The sequence below is a fragment of the Emys orbicularis genome, chromosome 6 (genome assembly GCF_028017835.1).
Source record: "Emys orbicularis isolate rEmyOrb1 chromosome 6, rEmyOrb1.hap1, whole genome shotgun sequence".
Lineage (NCBI taxonomy): Eukaryota > Metazoa > Chordata > Testudines > Emydidae > Emys > Emys orbicularis.
This window is the reverse complement of record NC_088688.1, coordinates 92,550,404-92,569,583: the sequence shown is the minus strand read 5'-3', so window position 1 is coordinate 92,569,583 and position 19,180 is coordinate 92,550,404. Positions and strand designations below refer to the sequence as shown.

The following is a 19,180-nucleotide window of genomic DNA, read 5'->3' as shown; positions in this document are numbered from 1 at the left end:
TTCAAAGCCCACTGAAATCAATGGAAGTCTTCCCACTGACTTGAATGTTCTCTAGATTCGCAATTTAAGAAATCCAACGTATAAAAAAAATGGGGTTTGTTATATCTTGCTACACTAATGGTCCATCTAGTCCTATGTCCTGTCTCTGAGAGTGACCAGCACTGGATGCTTTAGAGAAAGGTGGAAGAAATCTTATGATGAACCATTAAGGAAAAACCTGGCTCATGAAGACAGCTTCTTCCTAACCCCAGACAGCTAGTGGTTTGTTGATGGCCTAAAGAATGAGGGTTTAAGTCTCTTATAATTTTTATCCCATCTAAATGTAACTTTGGATGTCCTTATTAATCATACAAATGTCTAATCTTTTCCTGAATCTGCTAACTAGCTGACCTCAATACTATTTAGTGGCAGTGAGTTCCACAGATCAATTAAGCATTTCTTTTTACATTTACAAATTTGCTGCTGGTTAATTTCTCTGGGTCTCCTCTTGTTCTTGCTTTATGAAGAAGGATAACAGGAGCACCCAATTTACTCTAATATCATCACAATAATAAAAAAATTAACTTAGTACAGCAATTTTAAGACTTACGTGTCTAACAACAAATGGTGGCCTGGTTTCAGCATCCAGTTTGTACCCAACAGATCCCAGGCTTAGCCTTGATTGCTGCTGTTGGTTTTCTTTGCAGAACTGACATAGGTGCTTTGTAGCATTTGGAGATGGAGAGTGGGATCTTAATAACCTTGTAAGACTCTTACAGATCTTATTATCCTTTTTCTTTGTTGTCTTATATCGTGCTGGTGAAATGCTCCTTCGCCTGGGTGATACAGAGGCAGATCTTTGTATCCTCATTCTGTTTCTGCCCTGCTAGATAAATTAATTGTCTCGTAAAGTAATTATCCAAGCAGAAACACGTACAAGCTATTTGCAAACCTCTCTGTAAAAGACAGTCGGCTGAGCAGGGTTTAAAGTCAACGGGAGGCTCCTACACATCTGAGAGCAGAATATGGCTCTATGTGGCTACAAATTAAAACTGGGGAATCTGTGACTCTGTGCCCAGAAGCGACAGAAAATCAATAACAGAAAGAAGGGAGCAGGGACTCAGGCCTATCTTTTTTATCCATTTTACCTTTGTTTGACAACTTCTCATCCAGGGCTTGATCCTGCGAGATGCTGATTGCCCCCTGTATGGTGCTAGTAGTCCCAACTTCTATTGAATTCAACTGGAGTTAAGAGCATCTGTAAAGAAGCATTCAGCAGCTCAAAGGATTGAGACCTAAAGTCAAAATCCTGAGGTAATGACTTCAATGAGAGCTTGTTTGAGTAAGGACCTGAGCATTTGGCTCTGAAGAAGCAGTAATTCTGAATGAGCCAAATTCTGCAACCTTTAATTGAAAAAAACTCCCTTGACTTCAGTGAGAACTTTGTTCCAGAAAGGACTGCAAAATTTGGACGATAAAGAATAATTATCTGGTAATGTACCTAACCCTGCTGGTGCAGAGGAACAAATGACACTGGAGATTGTGTCTTGGCTAGTTGGTTATAGCTCAATCCAGAGAAAACTGAAGCTATGTTGGGGGGATTGGGGGAACCAAGCAGAAGAAACAGCAACCGACAGCTTGCAAAAATGAAACCCTCACAGCCAGAAGCAAACCATTGTCAGTAAAGGCCCATGGGTCAGGGAAATTCCCACCACAGATCACGATCAGCCCAGTCTAGCCTCTTTTAGGAGACAATGCAAGCCCCATTCTTTCGTGTTGGCCTTTCCCAGAATAATCAGCAACATCCTCCTCCTGACAACAACCACCAAATAATGAGCCCTCTTGTCATAGCAGGTGAACTGAGGGAAGAATAAAGAAATTTTGCCTTTCAGTGCAGAATCGGTGTGATTCTTATTGCTGTATGAGGCACCTAAATGCAATGGTGACAGGTGCACTGTGACAGATCAGATCAAACATTGATGTTTCTGTCCATGTTTGTGTCCTTTATTTAAAGTACTTACATAAAACTGCTTTCTATATTGAAGTGGAAGCTCAGTAATGGTTGTTCTTGTAGAAAATTCTATTTTTGGTGCAATTCCCTTAAAAATAATAAAGAGGTGAAATCACTAAAAATAATGTCACGGTGCAGGTGTTACAGTTTTACAGAGATAAGCAACAGCACCTCTAATTCATAGATATTTCCTCAAGCTTCTTAATTGTTATTTCAGAATCAGAAGTGACTAGAGGAAGCACTAAAACCAAAAAGGGGTAATAACAGATAGCAAAATGAGAATGAACTTGCAGTGCAATATGGCAGCAAAAAGAAGCAAAGTGCTATTGGGTTGCATATTCAGGTAACATGATATTGAGCAGGGAGGCAATGGACCCTCTTTATGGATCTAATCCTTGCAAAGTGGGGAAAGATGATGGTCGAGGCCAACAATGTAGAAAAATATGTAAGATACTAGCACAACCCCAGAGAGATATCCCATTCCTCAAAGAGTAAGAGCTGGGATGAAATGGGAGAATAATTCTTTTTATAGATTTGAGGGGGCAGGCAGCTCTTTCCTGTTTGTTTAACGGCTGTATTTACTAAACACCAGTCTTCCTAATGAGCCCTTCATGCTCCAAACAGCTGTGAAAACTGAATCAATATTTCAGTTTTCCTTTCAAGGCAGGTGAAACGGTGACAAATATTGCGGAAAGACAATTATAATCTGTAATTAATAAACACAATCTGCTAACTTGCAATCAGCTTTGGAATTTGTATTTAATGTAGTTCTGATTTCTTTAAAAGCAGTAACTATGAAGTCATCGTAACTGTATGAACATTAAGGACCAAATTATACCTGCCCCTACATTTGTGCACTGAGATGGCGAGAGACGGAGCAAGAAGCCATAAACTTTCTGCAGTGTAAGGGTAGTGCCAGCTAGCAGTGCCTGCGAGGTTCAAAGCCCTAGAGAAAGTGCATCTGCACAGGGAAAAGGCAGGTCAGGGCCCATTCCTGTGCACAGGCAGCAACTGCAAGCAAGGGACCTCTGTGGGAAGCCCTGGCTATACCTTTATGAGGACTTCTACACACTACCACTTACGTTGGTATAACTAATGTCGCTCAGGGGTGTGAATAAGCCACTCCCCTGAGCGACATATGTTACATCGACCCAACCGTCGGTGTGGACAGCACTACTGCCGCTGATGGGGGCTGGAGTAATTAAGTCAACGGGAGAGCTCTCTCCCATGGGCTTAGAGCACCTGCACTAGCAGCCCTGCAGAACTGCTGTAAGCTCTATAGTGTAGCCAGAGCCTAAATGTATAGCAGCAAGTCCTGCTGCTCACCACACTTCTCCAAAAGTTCTCCCCCTCCCGCACGTCACTCTACCCTCTAAGAGGCACAATTTAGCCCTAAAGGGAGACATTCAACTTCCAATCTAGTCTGTTTCAAAACTGAGTTATGTTATGTCTCCCCAAATCCATTCAGCCCGTCATGACTTTTAGCTTAACTACAATGACTTTAGCTGGATCAGAACAACAAAATTAACAACCAAATGATCAAGTTAGCACAGTTAGAGGCTTCCTTGATTACAAGATTCATTCAGGCACATTTTATTCTTAGGTTCAATCTCCGGTCAATGACACTTGCTACTAACGGCCAACTGAAAACTGTTTTGAACTCCTTAAGGGTAGCAAATTTGAAGGGGCAAGAACTTCTGGGACTGTGTTGCCAACACTGCAGAAAAAATCAAATTTATCTGCTTGAAGCTGCTATTGAACATTTGGGTGCCAGCAGCCTCAGCAGGCTATAGAAATCAGCATTCCTATTGTTTCAGTGCTTTTACTCCACATAGTGGCTTAGTGACTAAAGAAGAATCAACCCATTATGACAATGTACAAACTGACAATCTGCTAGGCCACTTTACCCAGGTACTGAGTGAGGAGGGAAAGGAGAGGAATATGTCAGTTGTTGTCTCTAAAATTATATTTAAATACTATAAAATTTGCAACAAATGACAGAGTGCAGGAACATTTAACAAAGCTTTTAACCACCAGGCCACCTGCTTTCAGGACATATTGACCTTGATGGAAATTCCGTTTTCATTGTTCAGTTGCATTACAGTGGAAGAACATGGGTCTTTGTATGAATTTAACTGAACTAAATAAGCCCAGGCACATAGAGGCAGCAAAGCACATGCCAGAACTTGATGTAGAAACATGTGAATGACTCAAGAGTAGAAGACCTTCCAGCCCCATCAGACTATTCTTTTCTGGCTTGACAGGGGACACTTACAGATTCACTCACAGTTACAAAAGGCAGCACTAATGGAGCACTTCACTTGTCTTACTCTGTATGAGCCTGATCCAAAGCCTCTGAGGTCAAGGTGTCTTTCCATTTATTTCAGTGGGCTTTGGATGAGGCCCTATGGTCAGATCTAGATTTCTAGAAGTCCACTTGGACACTTCACATAATATTATTGAGTATTAGAATTTTCTTCTCAGTTTCTACATGAATTGTTACATACTCCCAGTTCTGACTCATTGTCTCAGAGTGGTGGAGGCAGTGGCATTTAAATTTATATTAAAGGAGGGACAAAATAAAACACATAACACCAAGTGAGAGTCAGACACACTAAAAATAAGAGAATAAAAATGAGACACCTGGTCACAGCAGCATAAAACTGAACAAGCAGAATGCAGAGAAATGCCGTAGACAACCACAGCAGCAACAATATTTAACTTTAATTTTCTTAAGAGAAAGAGACAGTCCCACAACTGAATCAACCACTTTTTAGTTGAAAAGCCAGAGCTGAATTCTTAGGTACCAGTGGACAAGTGACTTTGCCTGAGGGAAGGACACTGAAGATGTAATTAATTTCAAGACTATAAACTGGAATCCTACAAAACTAGCGTTTTACAGAGTCACTTTCCACAGTAGAACAGTATTTAAGGTTGCATGTTTGGACTTAAGTTTTGCACTTCCGGATTTGAGGGTTTAACTGTGCAACCTTAATGCCGCACTAACATAGCTTTACAGCATTTAATCTCTAAATATTACAAATGTTTTATGTCGACTGTAAAACACTGCAAAACAGGTCGTTTTCTTTATTACACAGTCTCACAGTCTAGAAGCAGGGCCGGCTCTAGGCACCAGCAAAACAAGCTGGTGCTTGGGGCGGCACATTTTTAGGGGCAGCATGGCCGGCGCCAGAATGCCGCCCCTAAAAATGTGCCCCGGCCGCCCTAGCTCGCCACGGCGCACGAAACAGCTGATTCGCGCGCCGCTACTCGCCCTCCCTCCCAGGCTCTCAAGCTGTTTCGCGCGCCCCGGCCGCTCGGGGTCTCCCCCTCCCTCCCAGGCTCTCAAACCGTTTCGCGCGCCGCTGCTCCCCCTCCCTCCCAGGCTTGAGAGCCTGGGAGGGAGGGGGAGACTCCGAGTGGCCGCGGCGCGGGCGCCGCTTCTCCCCCTCCCTCCCTCCTAGGCTTGAGAGCCTGGGGGGAGGAGGCAGGGCTGGGGATTTGGGGAAGGGGCGGAGTTGAGGCGGGGCCGGGGGTGGGGTAATTAAAAAACGGGGGGGGCGGCCAAAATTGTTTTTGCTTTGGGCGGCAAAAATCCTAGAGCCGGCCCTGTCTAGAAGTATCAAAGTGTAATGTGGTGGCAAGGTTCTTCTGTTGATCCACCCTGTTGGCAGATGATGGACCCCTCAGGGAGATGCTGCTTGATTCCTGCTAAGTCATTGTGGCAGATGTGGCTCATTAACTCTACCCTATATGTGAAGGAGGTGACAGAGGCTTTGCGCATAGGGAGCCTGGGTCTAGGACAGAGAGATCTCTGTAGGGAAACCCTAGGAACAGCTACGCTTAGGAAGATGCTTACATTTACTTGCTGATATTTCAGTTGTCAGTAAAGCCAAACCTCACAAAGGAGTGGACATGCAGGGTGGACATGATTCTGCTTTCATTTATAATGCTGTAAATCAGGAGTAAATGTGGTGAACTCAATGGATTTACAGCAATGTAACAACCGCCTGACATAAAAATCCCAGTGTCCAAAGATTCTGTTTAGAGAAAGTCCACTAGGCCACACAAATTCCTGTGAAGATGGATCGCATGAAATGCAGTAAAGATAGGAAAGGACACATTCAGGGCCCAATCCTGCCAGCCTTACTCATATTAGTGGCTGCAGTTATTTCAATGCAACTGCTCATACGAGTGAAGTGTTCACATGAGTCAGCCTGCAAGTTGAGCCCTTAGGTAACATATAGTATCAATATAAAATTCAAATGATGTACAAAAATACACTCAAATTATGAACTAAGTCAGTCAGTCAGGATCATAATATGGGACTTAGCAATGTGATCGAAAATTTGGATGGCCCAGCGCAGTACATTTAACTTTTGACTTTTGCTTTGCTAGGACACAAAGGGTTTACTCATCCAGTTTTGTAAGTCACCAAACCATCCTGTCAAAAATATAAATGGGAGTAGGAGAAGGCCACTGTGTTAGTAGTAAGTCATCAATATAATAGTGAAAATCTAGACTATTGCAGTAAATAATGTCACAATTAAAGTATGAATGCAATGTACTCCGCAGAGCATTATAAACAGCACAAGACTGGACCCGGAAAATCAAGATAGCTAAACTGAAAAATGTATACATTGTTAACAGAAACAATTAGACACGGCAAATAAGAGTAGTTAGATACACCTAGAATGTCTCATGGACTAGAATACTGAAAAAATTAAGGATGACAACAAAAGAGATGAATGTGGTATCAAGAATACAGTAATGTATTATAATAATTAACAGAATTAGTTTTAATAAGACAACATTAATCAAAACCTCGCTATTAGCTGCTATAATCTTAGCTAGTATTAGTGGAGCCCCACTTTAGATAATTAAATCTAATGCTGCCTTCTATTTTTTGCCCACATTGAAATCTCAGCATGAAGAAATGCAATGGGCTATTTTTACACATTCAATCCTTGTAGTCCAAATACTTCTTTATAAATGAAGTTCCAGCACTGGTCCTACAAGGCATTTGGGAAGATTTGAAGGGGAGCTGTACAACATCAGTACCAGTAGACTGACTAACTGAGACAGACAATTAGAATGAGAGAAAGAACAGAAGTAAGCGTGTATAGGAATTTTAACTCTCAATCAAGGCAATGGTAATTTACTTTCTTTAATCTTAATTATAGGGAACATCAGGAAGCTGAGATTAATAAAGCCATTCAAAGGCTTGTTACCTGAAACATTGACTGCCTTAACATTGAGAAATTATTCTTCTCTCATTACTGTGGCAACCTAATAAAATATTCAGATTTCCAACACCACATCAAAATACTCAACATGATCATCTCCAGATAATCTGCCCTTGACCTACCTAACACATTAGATAAAATGTTACACATGTGGCTGATATTAATTATATTGTTTTATAATATTTCATTCTCATAAAAGAAAACTGGACTAAATGTACACCAGTAACTCAGGTGTTATAAGTTTATATGGTGCCATTAAAGTATCTCTGTATTAGGCAGAACTTGCCAATGGTGAGTAGAAAAATGTTCCTGGTATGTGTGAACCTAAACCAGCAATTTATGCAGAATTTAAATTTTTATTTAAAAATAATTACATTCCTAGCCCTTAGGGTACTGAAAATAATTTTCGAAATGTGAACCAATGCAGCTCTGAGTCTGCAGCAAGACTGCTCCAGCAGACTATTGCTGCTCATAGCTTTCCCAAGCAGTAACGGAATGAAATGAACAAAACCTTGGTCAATTTTATTGCTTCTACTGCATAATCCAATCAGTCTCAGTGAAACTGATGAGAATTTTGTCAGTTTTATTCTTCTGTTTCTGCTTCAGAAAACTAAGAGCATCAGGAAAGACAGGCACTGGACATATTTACAAGGACAGAAGACCCCCCCCAAAAAAGACGATTCGGAGAAGAGTAGAGTAAACTAAGGAAGAGAGAGAGAGAAAGAGAGAGAGAGAGAGTGTGTGTGTTAGCATGTGTGTGCATGTTTGCGTGTGCATGTGTGTAAATGGCTAGGAAAGACTGTGCCCACCAGCACAGTAAATGAGCAGCACCCTGGAAATTTACCCAACACCCTGCCCTTTCACAGCAGCTGAGGATGGGAACTTTGCGGCTGGGCCCCTCACCCATCTTTTACATTGGCCTCTGGCTAGTAGGTTTAATCTTCAGTCAGGTAATGCCTGGTACTTTTTTCAGGACACTACAGAGCCATACAAGGTACTTAAGCATGTCTCTCTGTTCAAGAGTAGTCCAAATTCATGTCTCAAACTGAGATCCTCACAAAGTAGCATGCCCTGTTACACTAGCCTGCTGGGCCAGACCTCTCCCACTTTCTTCTTTTCAGCTACCCATGGCAAACACCCACTTGGAGACAACTTACTGTGAAACTAGGAGATGTTTTCATTAGTAACTCTCTCTCCACACCAGGATACACAGGAGTCAGCTTGGGCTCTGGGAAGAGAAAATCTCGAGTATTCTCTTCATAAAAAGCGAGACTGTCCCCCACTGAAAGAGTGAAAAAAGGAAGAACTGTTTCCAAGATGGTTAATATTTTTTGAAAAGTCACACATTCTATACCCTTCGCAGAGTGTGCAAGCCCTCCCTGGCTCACTAGGAGACCTGCCCCTCTTTCCACATTAGGAATGATTCAGTCAGAAGTACATGAGGTCTTTGGGATAGGTGTGCACCAGCAGGAGTGTCACAGGGAATCACTAAGGGTGGTATCCCCTGTGGATCTGCTTTGAGATTGTATGAGGAGGTGCACAAGTCCTTTGGGGCTTGATGTAGGAAGCTTTCAGGACAGCGGCACTTCGCTCCTCTTTGGTATATTGCCCTGCTCCAAATGGTAAATGGGGGACCCTCAGTTTGGGCCCTGAGCAGCCAGTGTAATGAAAACAACAGAAACACTGATAATCAGTGAACACTCTCTGTTCTGCTGTGTGCTCATTTTTAATTTGTGAAAAAGGCTCCAGTAAGGTCATACTTCTAGACTTAGGGACTGAGAAAATAACTGCTTTTAAATCAAATGACTTGTTAGTCTCATTTCCATTGCTCTGACTACTCTGCTTCTGATTAATGTCTCTATCTTGAAAGCGAAATGAAGGAGGCAGAAGGGAGAGAGTCCATTTACTCCTCCATCTGTAATGAAAGATTAGGCTTAGCACAGCAACACTGGAGCTTGATGCCATCTTTAACACTCAGTTTGTCACCAGTGCCCCAAACTATTTTGGGATCGGAATGACTGCATAACCTCAGAGACAAACGATCCACATGTATTGTGGGGAATTTCCAAAGCAGTGGAACTTCGGAGAGCACACCAAATTCAAATCTGTCCGTCGCTTTTCCTTTATTAGGGCCCAAGCTTAGGGGAGCGGAGCACCATCAATCTCACTGATGTGATTAGGAGAAGAAAGCATTCAAGATTCTGCCTTTACAGAGCATGGCCCTTCCAGAATATGCAGAGTGTATCTGTCTATCCATACAGGGCCAAATCCTGATCCCACTGATGTACACTGGGAGTTTTCTTAATATCCTCATGGCATTAGGATTTAGCTCATTAGCATTTAGAGAGAGCTTTACTTTTTTGAAGCACTGTACAAACTACTAATTAACCTAATTAATTGTCTATTTAAATAAAATCAAACAGGAATATTTGTAATGGGCTTATAAAAATCATATTTAAGTTCTTATGTTTGTTCAGTATAGCTGTCGTCATAAAGTGATTTGCAGTGTTGTTGTAGCCGTGTTGGTCCCAGGATATGAGAAAGAGAAGGTGGGTGAGGCAATATCTTTTACTGGACCAACTTCTGTTGGTGGAAAGGACAAGCTTTCGAGCTATACCGAACTCCTGTGGTCTGGAGCAGGTAACCAGAGCGTCTGAGCTTAACACAAGGTGGGACAGACTGTTAAGCATAAGTAGGTAATAAAAGGTTAGATTGTTAAGCATAAGGGGTTCACACATGCTGTGGTCCCTTTATGCTTAACAATCTAATCCTTTATGGCCCACTTCATTTTAAGGGGTCTTCTATAGCATGTGTGTACCCCTCATGCTTAATAACCTGTCCCACCTTGTGTTTATCTCAGACACTTGGTTACCTGCTTCAGATCTAAAGAAGAGCGATGTGTAGCTCGAAAGCTTGACCCTTTCACCAGCAGAAGTTGGTCCAATAAAATTTAGAGAGAGCTTTACTTCATCACAAGTGATGACAGGAAAAATAATAGGGGTTACTTACCAAGGTAACTTTTGTTCTTTGAATGTACTCTCTCCATACAGCCACAGTGCAGGAGTCACATACCCAGCCACCCAACCATGGAATCCTTTTGAGTACTGCTGAGTCCAGCATTCAACTGACTTAGAGTATAAATATCCCCACCTTTCTAACCATCCTGTTGTTCTTCTCTATTTCTAGAAGCCCATGACATTGAGCTCTGAAGCAGAGGGGAGGAGAGCGGTCAGTATGGCACTATATAAGCTATATATTCAGAGACAAAGGCCACTTTGGTAAGCAACTCGTTTTTCTCCTTCATCACATTGCTTCCCCAGGATAGGAGACTAACAAGGAGATGGACTGTGACGCACCATTTGCTAAACTGTGACTGAGGCACAGCCTTCCTGAAACCAGCATCTAAACTTGCTGCAGTGTCAAGCAAACACCAGTTCATGAACCCCAAATAGTAGCCCTGCAAATTTCTGATAAGAACATGTTCTGAATACCTGCCAGAAAAGTTGCTACTCCCCCGCTTGAATGGGTTCTGTGACATTCAGATACAAGGACCCTGGCCCACTCATAATGAGACTAAAGGCAAAGCCTTATCCACCTAGAATATATGTCTATACTGCAGTTAGACACCTGTGACTGGCCCATGCCAGTTGACATGGGCTCACAAGGCTCAGGGGCTGTTGGACATTCAGACTTAGTCTAAGGCCCTCCCACCTTGCAATGGTCCTAGAGTCTAAGTTCCAGCCCGATCCCAAACATCTACACTGCAATTAAGCAGCCCCTTAGCCCAAGCCCTACGAGCCCAAGTCAATGGGCATGGACCAGCCTCAGGTTTTTAATTGCAGTGGAGACATACCCTTAGACAACCTTTGAACTAAAACACCCTAAACTTCAGACTTTTCTCCAAAGGCAATGTATGGCCTATTGGTTTTCATAAAAGGCTTTGGGCCAGATTTTCAAAGACCTTAACTCCTAAGTAGGCACATAAATGAAATAGTAACATTTTCAAAGTGTTCAACTTTTTGAATGACCACACTGGGAGCTACTAGGTGCTATGCAAGTTTTGAAAATCTGGCCTTTACTTCTGTCTAATGAGCAGCTGCCAGTTCTCACCCTCTAGAGTGTGCAATCAGGCTTCTGATGGAAGGTGGTGAAGCTTTGGGAAAAACACAGAGAGATGTATCGCGTCAAATGAAAATCATCAACTATTTTTTTTCAAAATTTAGGGTGAGGGCTACGCTGCAGTTTGTCCTTATGAAAGATGCTGCATATTGTAGTGATGGTGTATTAGAGCCTGCAGCTCTGATGCTAACACAAAGAGTCAAAAAGATAGAAAACTACAGTAAAAGGTAATAAAGAGGGCAAGATTCTTAATCCTTCTCAGCTGGGTCATTTTTAGGGGCTCTCTAGAACTCCCTCTTGGGCCTTGTTTACACTAGAAAATAGAAACATGGCAGCAACCAGTTTCACTGCACTGGTGCTGACCCCGGTACAAGACAAACTGGAATCAGTGCTGGTTTCACTAACAAGTTTAAAAGTTGGATTTTTTAAAAGTTGAGCAAAATCCCTTCATCCACTTTTTGAGTGAAGAAAGAGTGAAAAAGATACAAACTTCCCATTGTAAAAAAAAATAATCTAACTACATATTTTTGCAGGGCTACAACAAAAAACGGAGCTCTACATTATTATTCGTGTTATATTTACATATCATTGATGAACCATAATGGTGACAGAGATGAGAAAATCTGGAAAAAGAAATTAAAGTAATTTGAATACTCCTAACAAAGCAACAAGGTAATATAAAAATGCATTAAATATATTATATTAGTGGTAGAGCACTACCTATTTTTTAGTAATGAAAACTGCCAGTGATTTTTACCATATATACAATTGTTCCATATTTGATTACCTTAAAAAGTAGGGTTATTCTGCCACCCTGTGTCCACTTGATTTTTCTAACTTATAAAAACCACAATAAAAAGTTGTTATAGAGCCAATGCTAATATCTGCTAAATGGAACTCTAAATTATTATTCATGTTACATTTAAATATCATTGGTGAACAATAATAGTGACAGAGATGAGAAAGAAATTAGATTAATGACAGGGGAAAGAAATTAGATCAATTTGAATATTTCTAACAAATCAACCAGTAAGTCACTAGTCAGAAAATGTATCTTATTTTCACTGGTAGATGATCAAAGTGTATGCAGAGTTGGGGTTGGGGACAGCAGATAGTTGAAGCCCCCTAGAAGAGGAGATGGGAAAGAGGAAGAAAGTGGGGAGGCAAGGCTCAAAGTTAACACCCACTAGGATGCTCCTTTCAATGTCTAATAAATCGCTATTTTGTAAAATATTTACTAGCCCATTACCTGAAGATACTAGTTGAATTAATCCAAACGTTGTTACATTGCCTAGAAGAAGACAAATAAATGATGTCAAGGTGGCTGAGAAATGATAATATATTCAAAATACTCCTGTAGCATAACAATAAAAAATAAGAATAGATAGATAGACAGACAGACAGATAGATAGAGAGATAGATTTGGAGCAACTACACTGTCTTCAGTTATACATGCATTCAGAATGTTCTTTAAATTATACTTACTTTCAAGCATCTCTGTTACAGCAGCAGGGTCTACAGCACTTTCAAATACCTACAGGAAAGTAATACAGAGTATATTCGTCCTTTATAATAGAAAAAGCATTTTTATAATCTAGCATTTATATGAACATTTTTATATATTCAACAAATATTTCCCTACGCCATGCTGTGTTGTCATTAAGCAAAACAAACAAACCAGTGGAAATACTATATATTTTACTGCGTGTTACATGTTTATTAATGTCAGCTGTAAAGTACTGTAACAAGTTGTTTAAAAAGTTATGTAAAGTCTTGAAAATCTTAGTTGTTTAAACCTGAAATTTCACACACTGTAGCCTCTGAGTCAGACTTAGAAGTGAGTCTAAAGGGTTTTTCAGGAAATCTCCCACTGTTACACTAACATTAGTATAGTTCTACTAGTAGACGCAATGGTGGAAGAGCTAGTGTAGAGGGGACACAGGGTTTTTTTGGGGAATACAGGGTTCTTGATCAAACCAGGGGCCTCAACCCACAGTGCCGGCTGCCATCACCCTGAAGCACAGGACAAGCCCTATATAGACAAGAGAGGAGTTCAGGCATCTAGGCCAGTGGTTCCCAAACTTGTTCCACCGCTTGTGCAAGGAAAGCCCCTGGCGGGGCAGGCCGATTTGTGTACCTGCCATGTCCACAGGTTCAGCTGATCGCGGCTTCCAGTGGCCGCGGTTTGCTGCTCCAGGCCATTGGGAGCTGCTGGAAGCGGCGCGGGCCGAGGGACGTACTGGCCGCCACTTCCAGCAGCTCCCATTGGCCTGGAGCAGCGAACCGCAGCCACTGGGAGCCACGATCGGCCGAACCTGCGGATGCGGCAGGTACACAAACCGACCCAGCCCGCCAGGGGCTTTCCCAACACAAGCAGCGGAACAAGTTTGGGAACCACTGGTCTAAGATGACAATCCTATTTGTTATTATGTAATTTGTAAAGACTGTACATAAAATCAGAACATTTTATGAACATGAAATAAATATAAATACATTTTACTTTGCTTAATTTCATCCCATTACTCCTAGCCACAATTTGCTGGTCCACCCTAAAAGAGATTCCTCTGCCTTGGGGTGAAAACGTGACCTCTTTGAAGTCAATGTGAGTTTTGCCATTGACTTTAATAGGGCCAGGATTTAACCCTTAGTATTTTACCTCTTTCAAGCAGCTGTGGTCAGCTATATCTCCACTGAGTCATCTTTTAACCCAGCCCTTAATCATTTTTGTTGCTTTTCGCAGAACCATAGAAATGTAGGGCTAGAAGGGACCTCAAGAGATCATTTAGCCCATCCCTCTGTGCTGAGATAGGATTAAGGATTTTTTTCTGTTTTCCACCCAATTTGTCAACATCTTTCAACCTCTGATAATATTGAAGCTTTCAGGACAGTACTTCAGTGATAGGCTTTTTGGAGGAAGGAAACTCAAAAGAGTGCATCTTCGCTATGAAAAAAAGTATGGTCTTATGTCATGTAAGCTAACACCTGGTAATAAAAATGAGGTAATATCTTAGCGAAAACAAGGCAGTTTGTAGTTTTCATACATGTTAGCAGGTCAAATTAAAGACTATGTGGGAGCCTAGGATTTATCTTGACCTGCTAACACTTGTTAAAATTATAACTCCCTTGTCTTCACAGGATTTTACTTCATGTTAGTTATCGCGGATTAGCTAACACAAGGTAAGAACACACCTTTTTTCCTAGTGAAGACAAGGCTCATTTCACTCTAAAGTCATCTTCAACTGTCACTGCAGGTCTAGGAAGTGAAAGGCATTTAATCGTATTCCTTAGGAAGTGGAATCTTATGAGAGATATGGTGAAATTTATTTGTGAAAACAGAGCCACACAGAAAGCTGTCTGCAAAAAGCAGGGATTCTCCTAACAGAGCAGAGCAAGAGCCATTAGGGAAAGAATAAAGGTAACAGATGTGCTCTGTACTCTTAAAAAATGTCTACATGTGTATTAAAACTATGTTACCTGTAGTGGTTTCAACATAGTTTTCTTGTCACTATGGGCAACGCCAAACTGTGCTAAAATCATTTTTAAAAACCATCATCAAGTATAAATCACCATTCATCAATATGATAGCCAATGAGCAGAGAGAGTATTTTTTTTAAATCTTTTATAAACATTTTAGAGTTAGCCAAACCATTTACTCCCAAGGAAATTCAGGCTGAAGGCTTGTGTTCTTGGTTATTTCAGATTTTAAAATGGCATGTAAAATGTTGGTTAAAGCGTTCATCTGTCACTTATTTGAGTCATTATATTTAATTATATCCCTGCCAGTATCATGAAAATCAGATGATAGTCATCCCATAGTGGAGATGTTATTTTGTTTCCATAGAAATGGGATCACAACCAAATAAATACCAAGCAAGAGAACTAACACACTAATGTCCTTTCTGGGATTATATAGGATTGTTTGCCTGGGAGCACACTCCAGTTTAACCAGTGATCCACAACCTTGGGTGTTATTGCCATGAATAAAAATTCAGATAGCAAAGTGTTAAATTTTAGAACCTGTTCCCAGTTACAGTACCTCAAAGATATAACAGATCTGATTCTTTGCTACCTTGCATGGGAATCAAGTGTAAAATGATACTAAATCAAAATCTTCTACTAACTATCCACAGTGGAAGGCAGTAGAGAATCAAGCCCAAAGCATGTAATAAGTGAGAATCACCTTTTCAAACCACATCTTCTCATGAAACAAGAGAGGGAAAATTGGAGGAAGGCATTCTGTCTCCTTGTATTGGCCCATGATGCAGACACTGAGGTAAATGTCATGCTTCTCTGGCAGGAACACACCAGGGCAAGTGATCTTATGAAAGAGAGAAAACAATCATGGTGATCAGAATTCTTTTAGGGCAGCCTTCCCACTCTGTCCCATCAATGTGCCTCATGCACAATCTGCAGGGACTACCATTATGGTCAAGTAGGTAGTACAATATCTGTGCCCTGGGCTTCTCTGTTGACAAGGGTGCCAGTTAGGGTCCAGTTCTATCTTCAATTACACCATAGGTGGGAAAACTACGGACCGTGGGCCACATCTGGCCCGCGGGACCCTCCTGCCCGGCCCCTGAGCTCCTGGCCCGGAGGCTAGCCCCCGACCCCTCCCCTGCTGTTCCCCCTCCCCCGCAGCCTCAGCTCACTGCGCCGCCGGCTCTGTGCGGCGAGGCTGCAAGCTCCTGGGGCAGCGCAGCTGCAGAGCCGTGGCCTGACCCAGTGCTCTGTGATGTGCGGTGGCGTGGCTGGCTCTAGCTGGGTGGCACGGCTGCCTGTCCTGGTGCCCTGGGCAACGCGGCTGAAGCGCCGTCAGCCACCAGTACTCCAGGCAGCACAGTAAGGGGGCAGGGAGCACGGGGGGTTGGATAGAGAGTAGGGGAGTTTGTGGGTGTGGTCAGGGGGCGGTGTGGATAGGGGTCGAGGTGGTCAGAGGACGGGGAACAGGGGGGTTGAATGGGGCAGAGGTCCTGGGGGGCAGTCAGGGGACTGAGAGCAGGGGCGGGGTGGATGGGGCAGGGGTCCCAGGGGTGCCATCAGGGAACGGGGGAGGGGTGGATGGGGCAGGAATCCCAGGGGGGCCGTCAGGGGGTGAGAATCGGGGGGGGGTCGGATAGGGGACGGGGGACGGGCCACGTCTGGCTGTTTGAGGAGGTACAGCCTCCCCTAACTGGCCCTCCATACAATTTCGGAAACCTGATGTGGCCCTCAGGCCAAAAAGTTTGCCCGCCCCTAAGTTACACCAATGGAAGTTACAGCTGTATAACTAAGGGCAGAATTAGTTTTTGAAGTGGGATTATCAAAAGTGGCTAAAAGTGTACGTCTACACTGCAGAAAAACACCCATGGCTGGCCTGTGTGAGCTGGCCCAAAATGTTTTCTTTAGTTTTGCTCCTTTTTATTTAAAAAAGTGTTAATGTGTTGTGCATTTGCTGGTTTTATGTTTCATATATTTGGGACTTTCTTTTTTCAATAACTGTATTTATGGTGATGAAATTTCATGGATTTTAACATTTTACTGAACAGAAACTGAAATATTTTAATCTGATGCCAGAAGAGGGAATTAAAAGGCTAAGAGATGAGAGAAATGTTTAAAAATAACTATTTGCACATCTGATGAAAAGCACTATACAAAAGATAGATTATCTGCTCTTGCTAGACTCCGAATTGACACAATAATCCCTAAAAAGACTATTACACAATTAATATTGCACACAGTGTTGTAGAACTGAGTCCTGACATTTACCTAACTTTTACCATTAAACCCCTTTCCCCTTGATTTAGATCACACCCTTCTGTGTAATTCCCATTGTTTCCACAGTATAGGCAGTGTACATCGTATATGAAATCATGGCTGCCATCCATCATGTCCTAGGGCTGAAGGGCGAAGGCCATGTAAAAGCAATTAGAAGGTTATTTCGTTCTGCTTCACAGAGTGTTTATTATTTATTTACAAGTTACCACATAGAATCCTTTAAACACGCAGTTTCCTTTAAGCGCCCCTGAGAAGGGAGAAGACAGAGCTAGTGGTGATAACCGCACAGTTCTGGGGACGGGGCAGCGAAATGGTATTTGTTCAGGGCAGCGGGGTGGTGATGCACGTCAGGGCTCTGTGTTGTCGCGTGTACTTACCTGGGAAGGTTGTATGTGCTGCTCCCGCCCCTTGGAGCCCTGTCCACTTTTTGCCCTGCCCCTCCCTCGCTCGCTGCCCTGGCTAGTTCTGGCCCTGCACCCGCCTCACCGCGTGGATCTGCAGCTCCACCACCACCTTCAGCGGCATCCTGGGGGGGATGCGGGACGGTTTCCCCGCCTCCGCTCTCAGGCCGGCCGCGCCCCCGGCCCCCGCTGTCCCGATCACCCCGCGGCCACCGCTGTCCGGAAGGGGAAGCGTCGCGTTGCCGTGGAGACTCAAACGTTCCAACATTCGCCTTCGGAACGCGGAGGCAGCCGGCGCGCGCCCCCTGGGGCCCGGGGAAGCGAGGCGCGCGCTAGGCTATAGCTAAGGCTCCCTGCGAACCGCGAGAAGGGGCTGGTTGGGGGAATGCTCCCCAAGCGACGCTTGAGGGCGGAATGCAGGCGTGCCATGGAGCCTGCCCAGAGCTTTGCACATAATCACTGTGTGCAATCTGCGTGCATGCGAGGAGGGGGCGGGGGGTTGCGTGTAGGGCTGGACTATGTGTGTAACACATCTATAAGATGTGTAACACATGCATATCTTGTGCGCAGGGCCAGCTCTAGGTTTTTTGCCGCCCCGAGCAAAAAAAAATTTGGCTGCCCCCCGTCCCAGCCCTGGGCTCTTCTCCACCACCCGCACCCCCCTGCTTCCCCAGCCCTGGGCTCTCACCCCCCCGACCCGCACCCCCCTGCCGCCCCAGCCCTGGGCTCTCACTCCCCCAACTGCACCCCCCTGCTGCCCCAGCCCTGGGCTCTCCCCCACAAACACACACACACCCTGCCGCCCCAGCTCTGGGTTCCCCCTACCCCCCCACCATTACCCCCCCCCACCTCCTGCCACCCCAGCTCTGGGCTCACCCCCCCCCCCACCTGCACCCTCCTTCCGCCGCAGCCCTGGGTCACTGGTAACTCGCTCCCAGGGCAGGTCATTCAGCAGGAATTTTAGATGTGCACAGAACACAGACAGGATTGGTTCCCATATGGTTACAGAACTGCAGTAAAGTGGAACAATTTTCAGCTTGTGTGATTGGAGGATATCTGGATGCATATTATAAGACTGTCCTACATAAATGAGGAAAAGTTGAGGTGCCTTTATTATTCTTTTGTTCCACTCTTTCTTTCTATGGGGAATTTGCCAATGCAATATCACGGTCTTCCTTTTAAACAAACAAACAAACAAAAATGCAATGGCTGTTGAAAATAGCAATTCCAGTCCTAATAACCACTGGGAAGCATTTCTTGCTCAATTTTATCCTACTTTTTCTACAGCAAGTTACAGTGGATCAGTATATTTGATTTGGGGGAAATGAAGTAACAGCTGCCCAAACTGAGCTTGAGCACTCCTGAATTTTGAGGTGTTCAAATCTGGAAGGCAGGTGCTGGGGGGGGGGGGCGGGGGGCCTGTGGCTCCGCAGGGGAGCACGGCAGCATGTATGCAGTAGCGTGTCTGGCGCTGCGTGAAGCCAGACACGCTGGTCTGAGTGGCACGGTAAGGGGGCTGGGGGGTTGGAGAAGGGGTAGGGGGTTCCGGGGGGGGGGGCAGTCAAGGGACAGGGGGGGTTGGATGGGGCGGAGGTTCGGGGGGGCAGTCAGGGGCAGGGAGAAGGGGAAGTTAGATGGGTCGGGGGTTAGATGGGTCAGGGGTTCGGGGG

At 43.8% G+C, this 19,180-nt stretch overlaps 1 protein-coding gene across 1 annotated transcript in view; it reads right to left on the bottom strand.

Moving 5' to 3' along the window:
• SPATA6L (spermatogenesis associated 6 like) overlaps window positions 1-17,634 on the bottom strand; it is a 32,550-nt gene extending 14,916 nt beyond the window's left edge. The window contains exons 1-7 of the mRNA XM_065406983.1: window positions 17,596-17,634; window positions 15,536-15,673; window positions 12,841-12,889; window positions 12,605-12,646; window positions 8,394-8,518; window positions 2,001-2,078; window positions 590-865 (exon numbers count right to left, since the gene is read on the bottom strand). Coding sequence (XP_065263055.1) covers window positions 590-865; window positions 2,001-2,078; window positions 8,394-8,518; window positions 12,605-12,646; window positions 12,841-12,889; window positions 15,536-15,673; window positions 17,596-17,634 — 747 coding nt within the window. The remainder of the gene's footprint in view (window positions 1-589; window positions 866-2,000; window positions 2,079-8,393; window positions 8,519-12,604; window positions 12,647-12,840; window positions 12,890-15,535; window positions 15,674-17,595) is intronic.
• Between the last annotated feature and the right edge of the window lie 1,546 nt (window positions 17,635-19,180).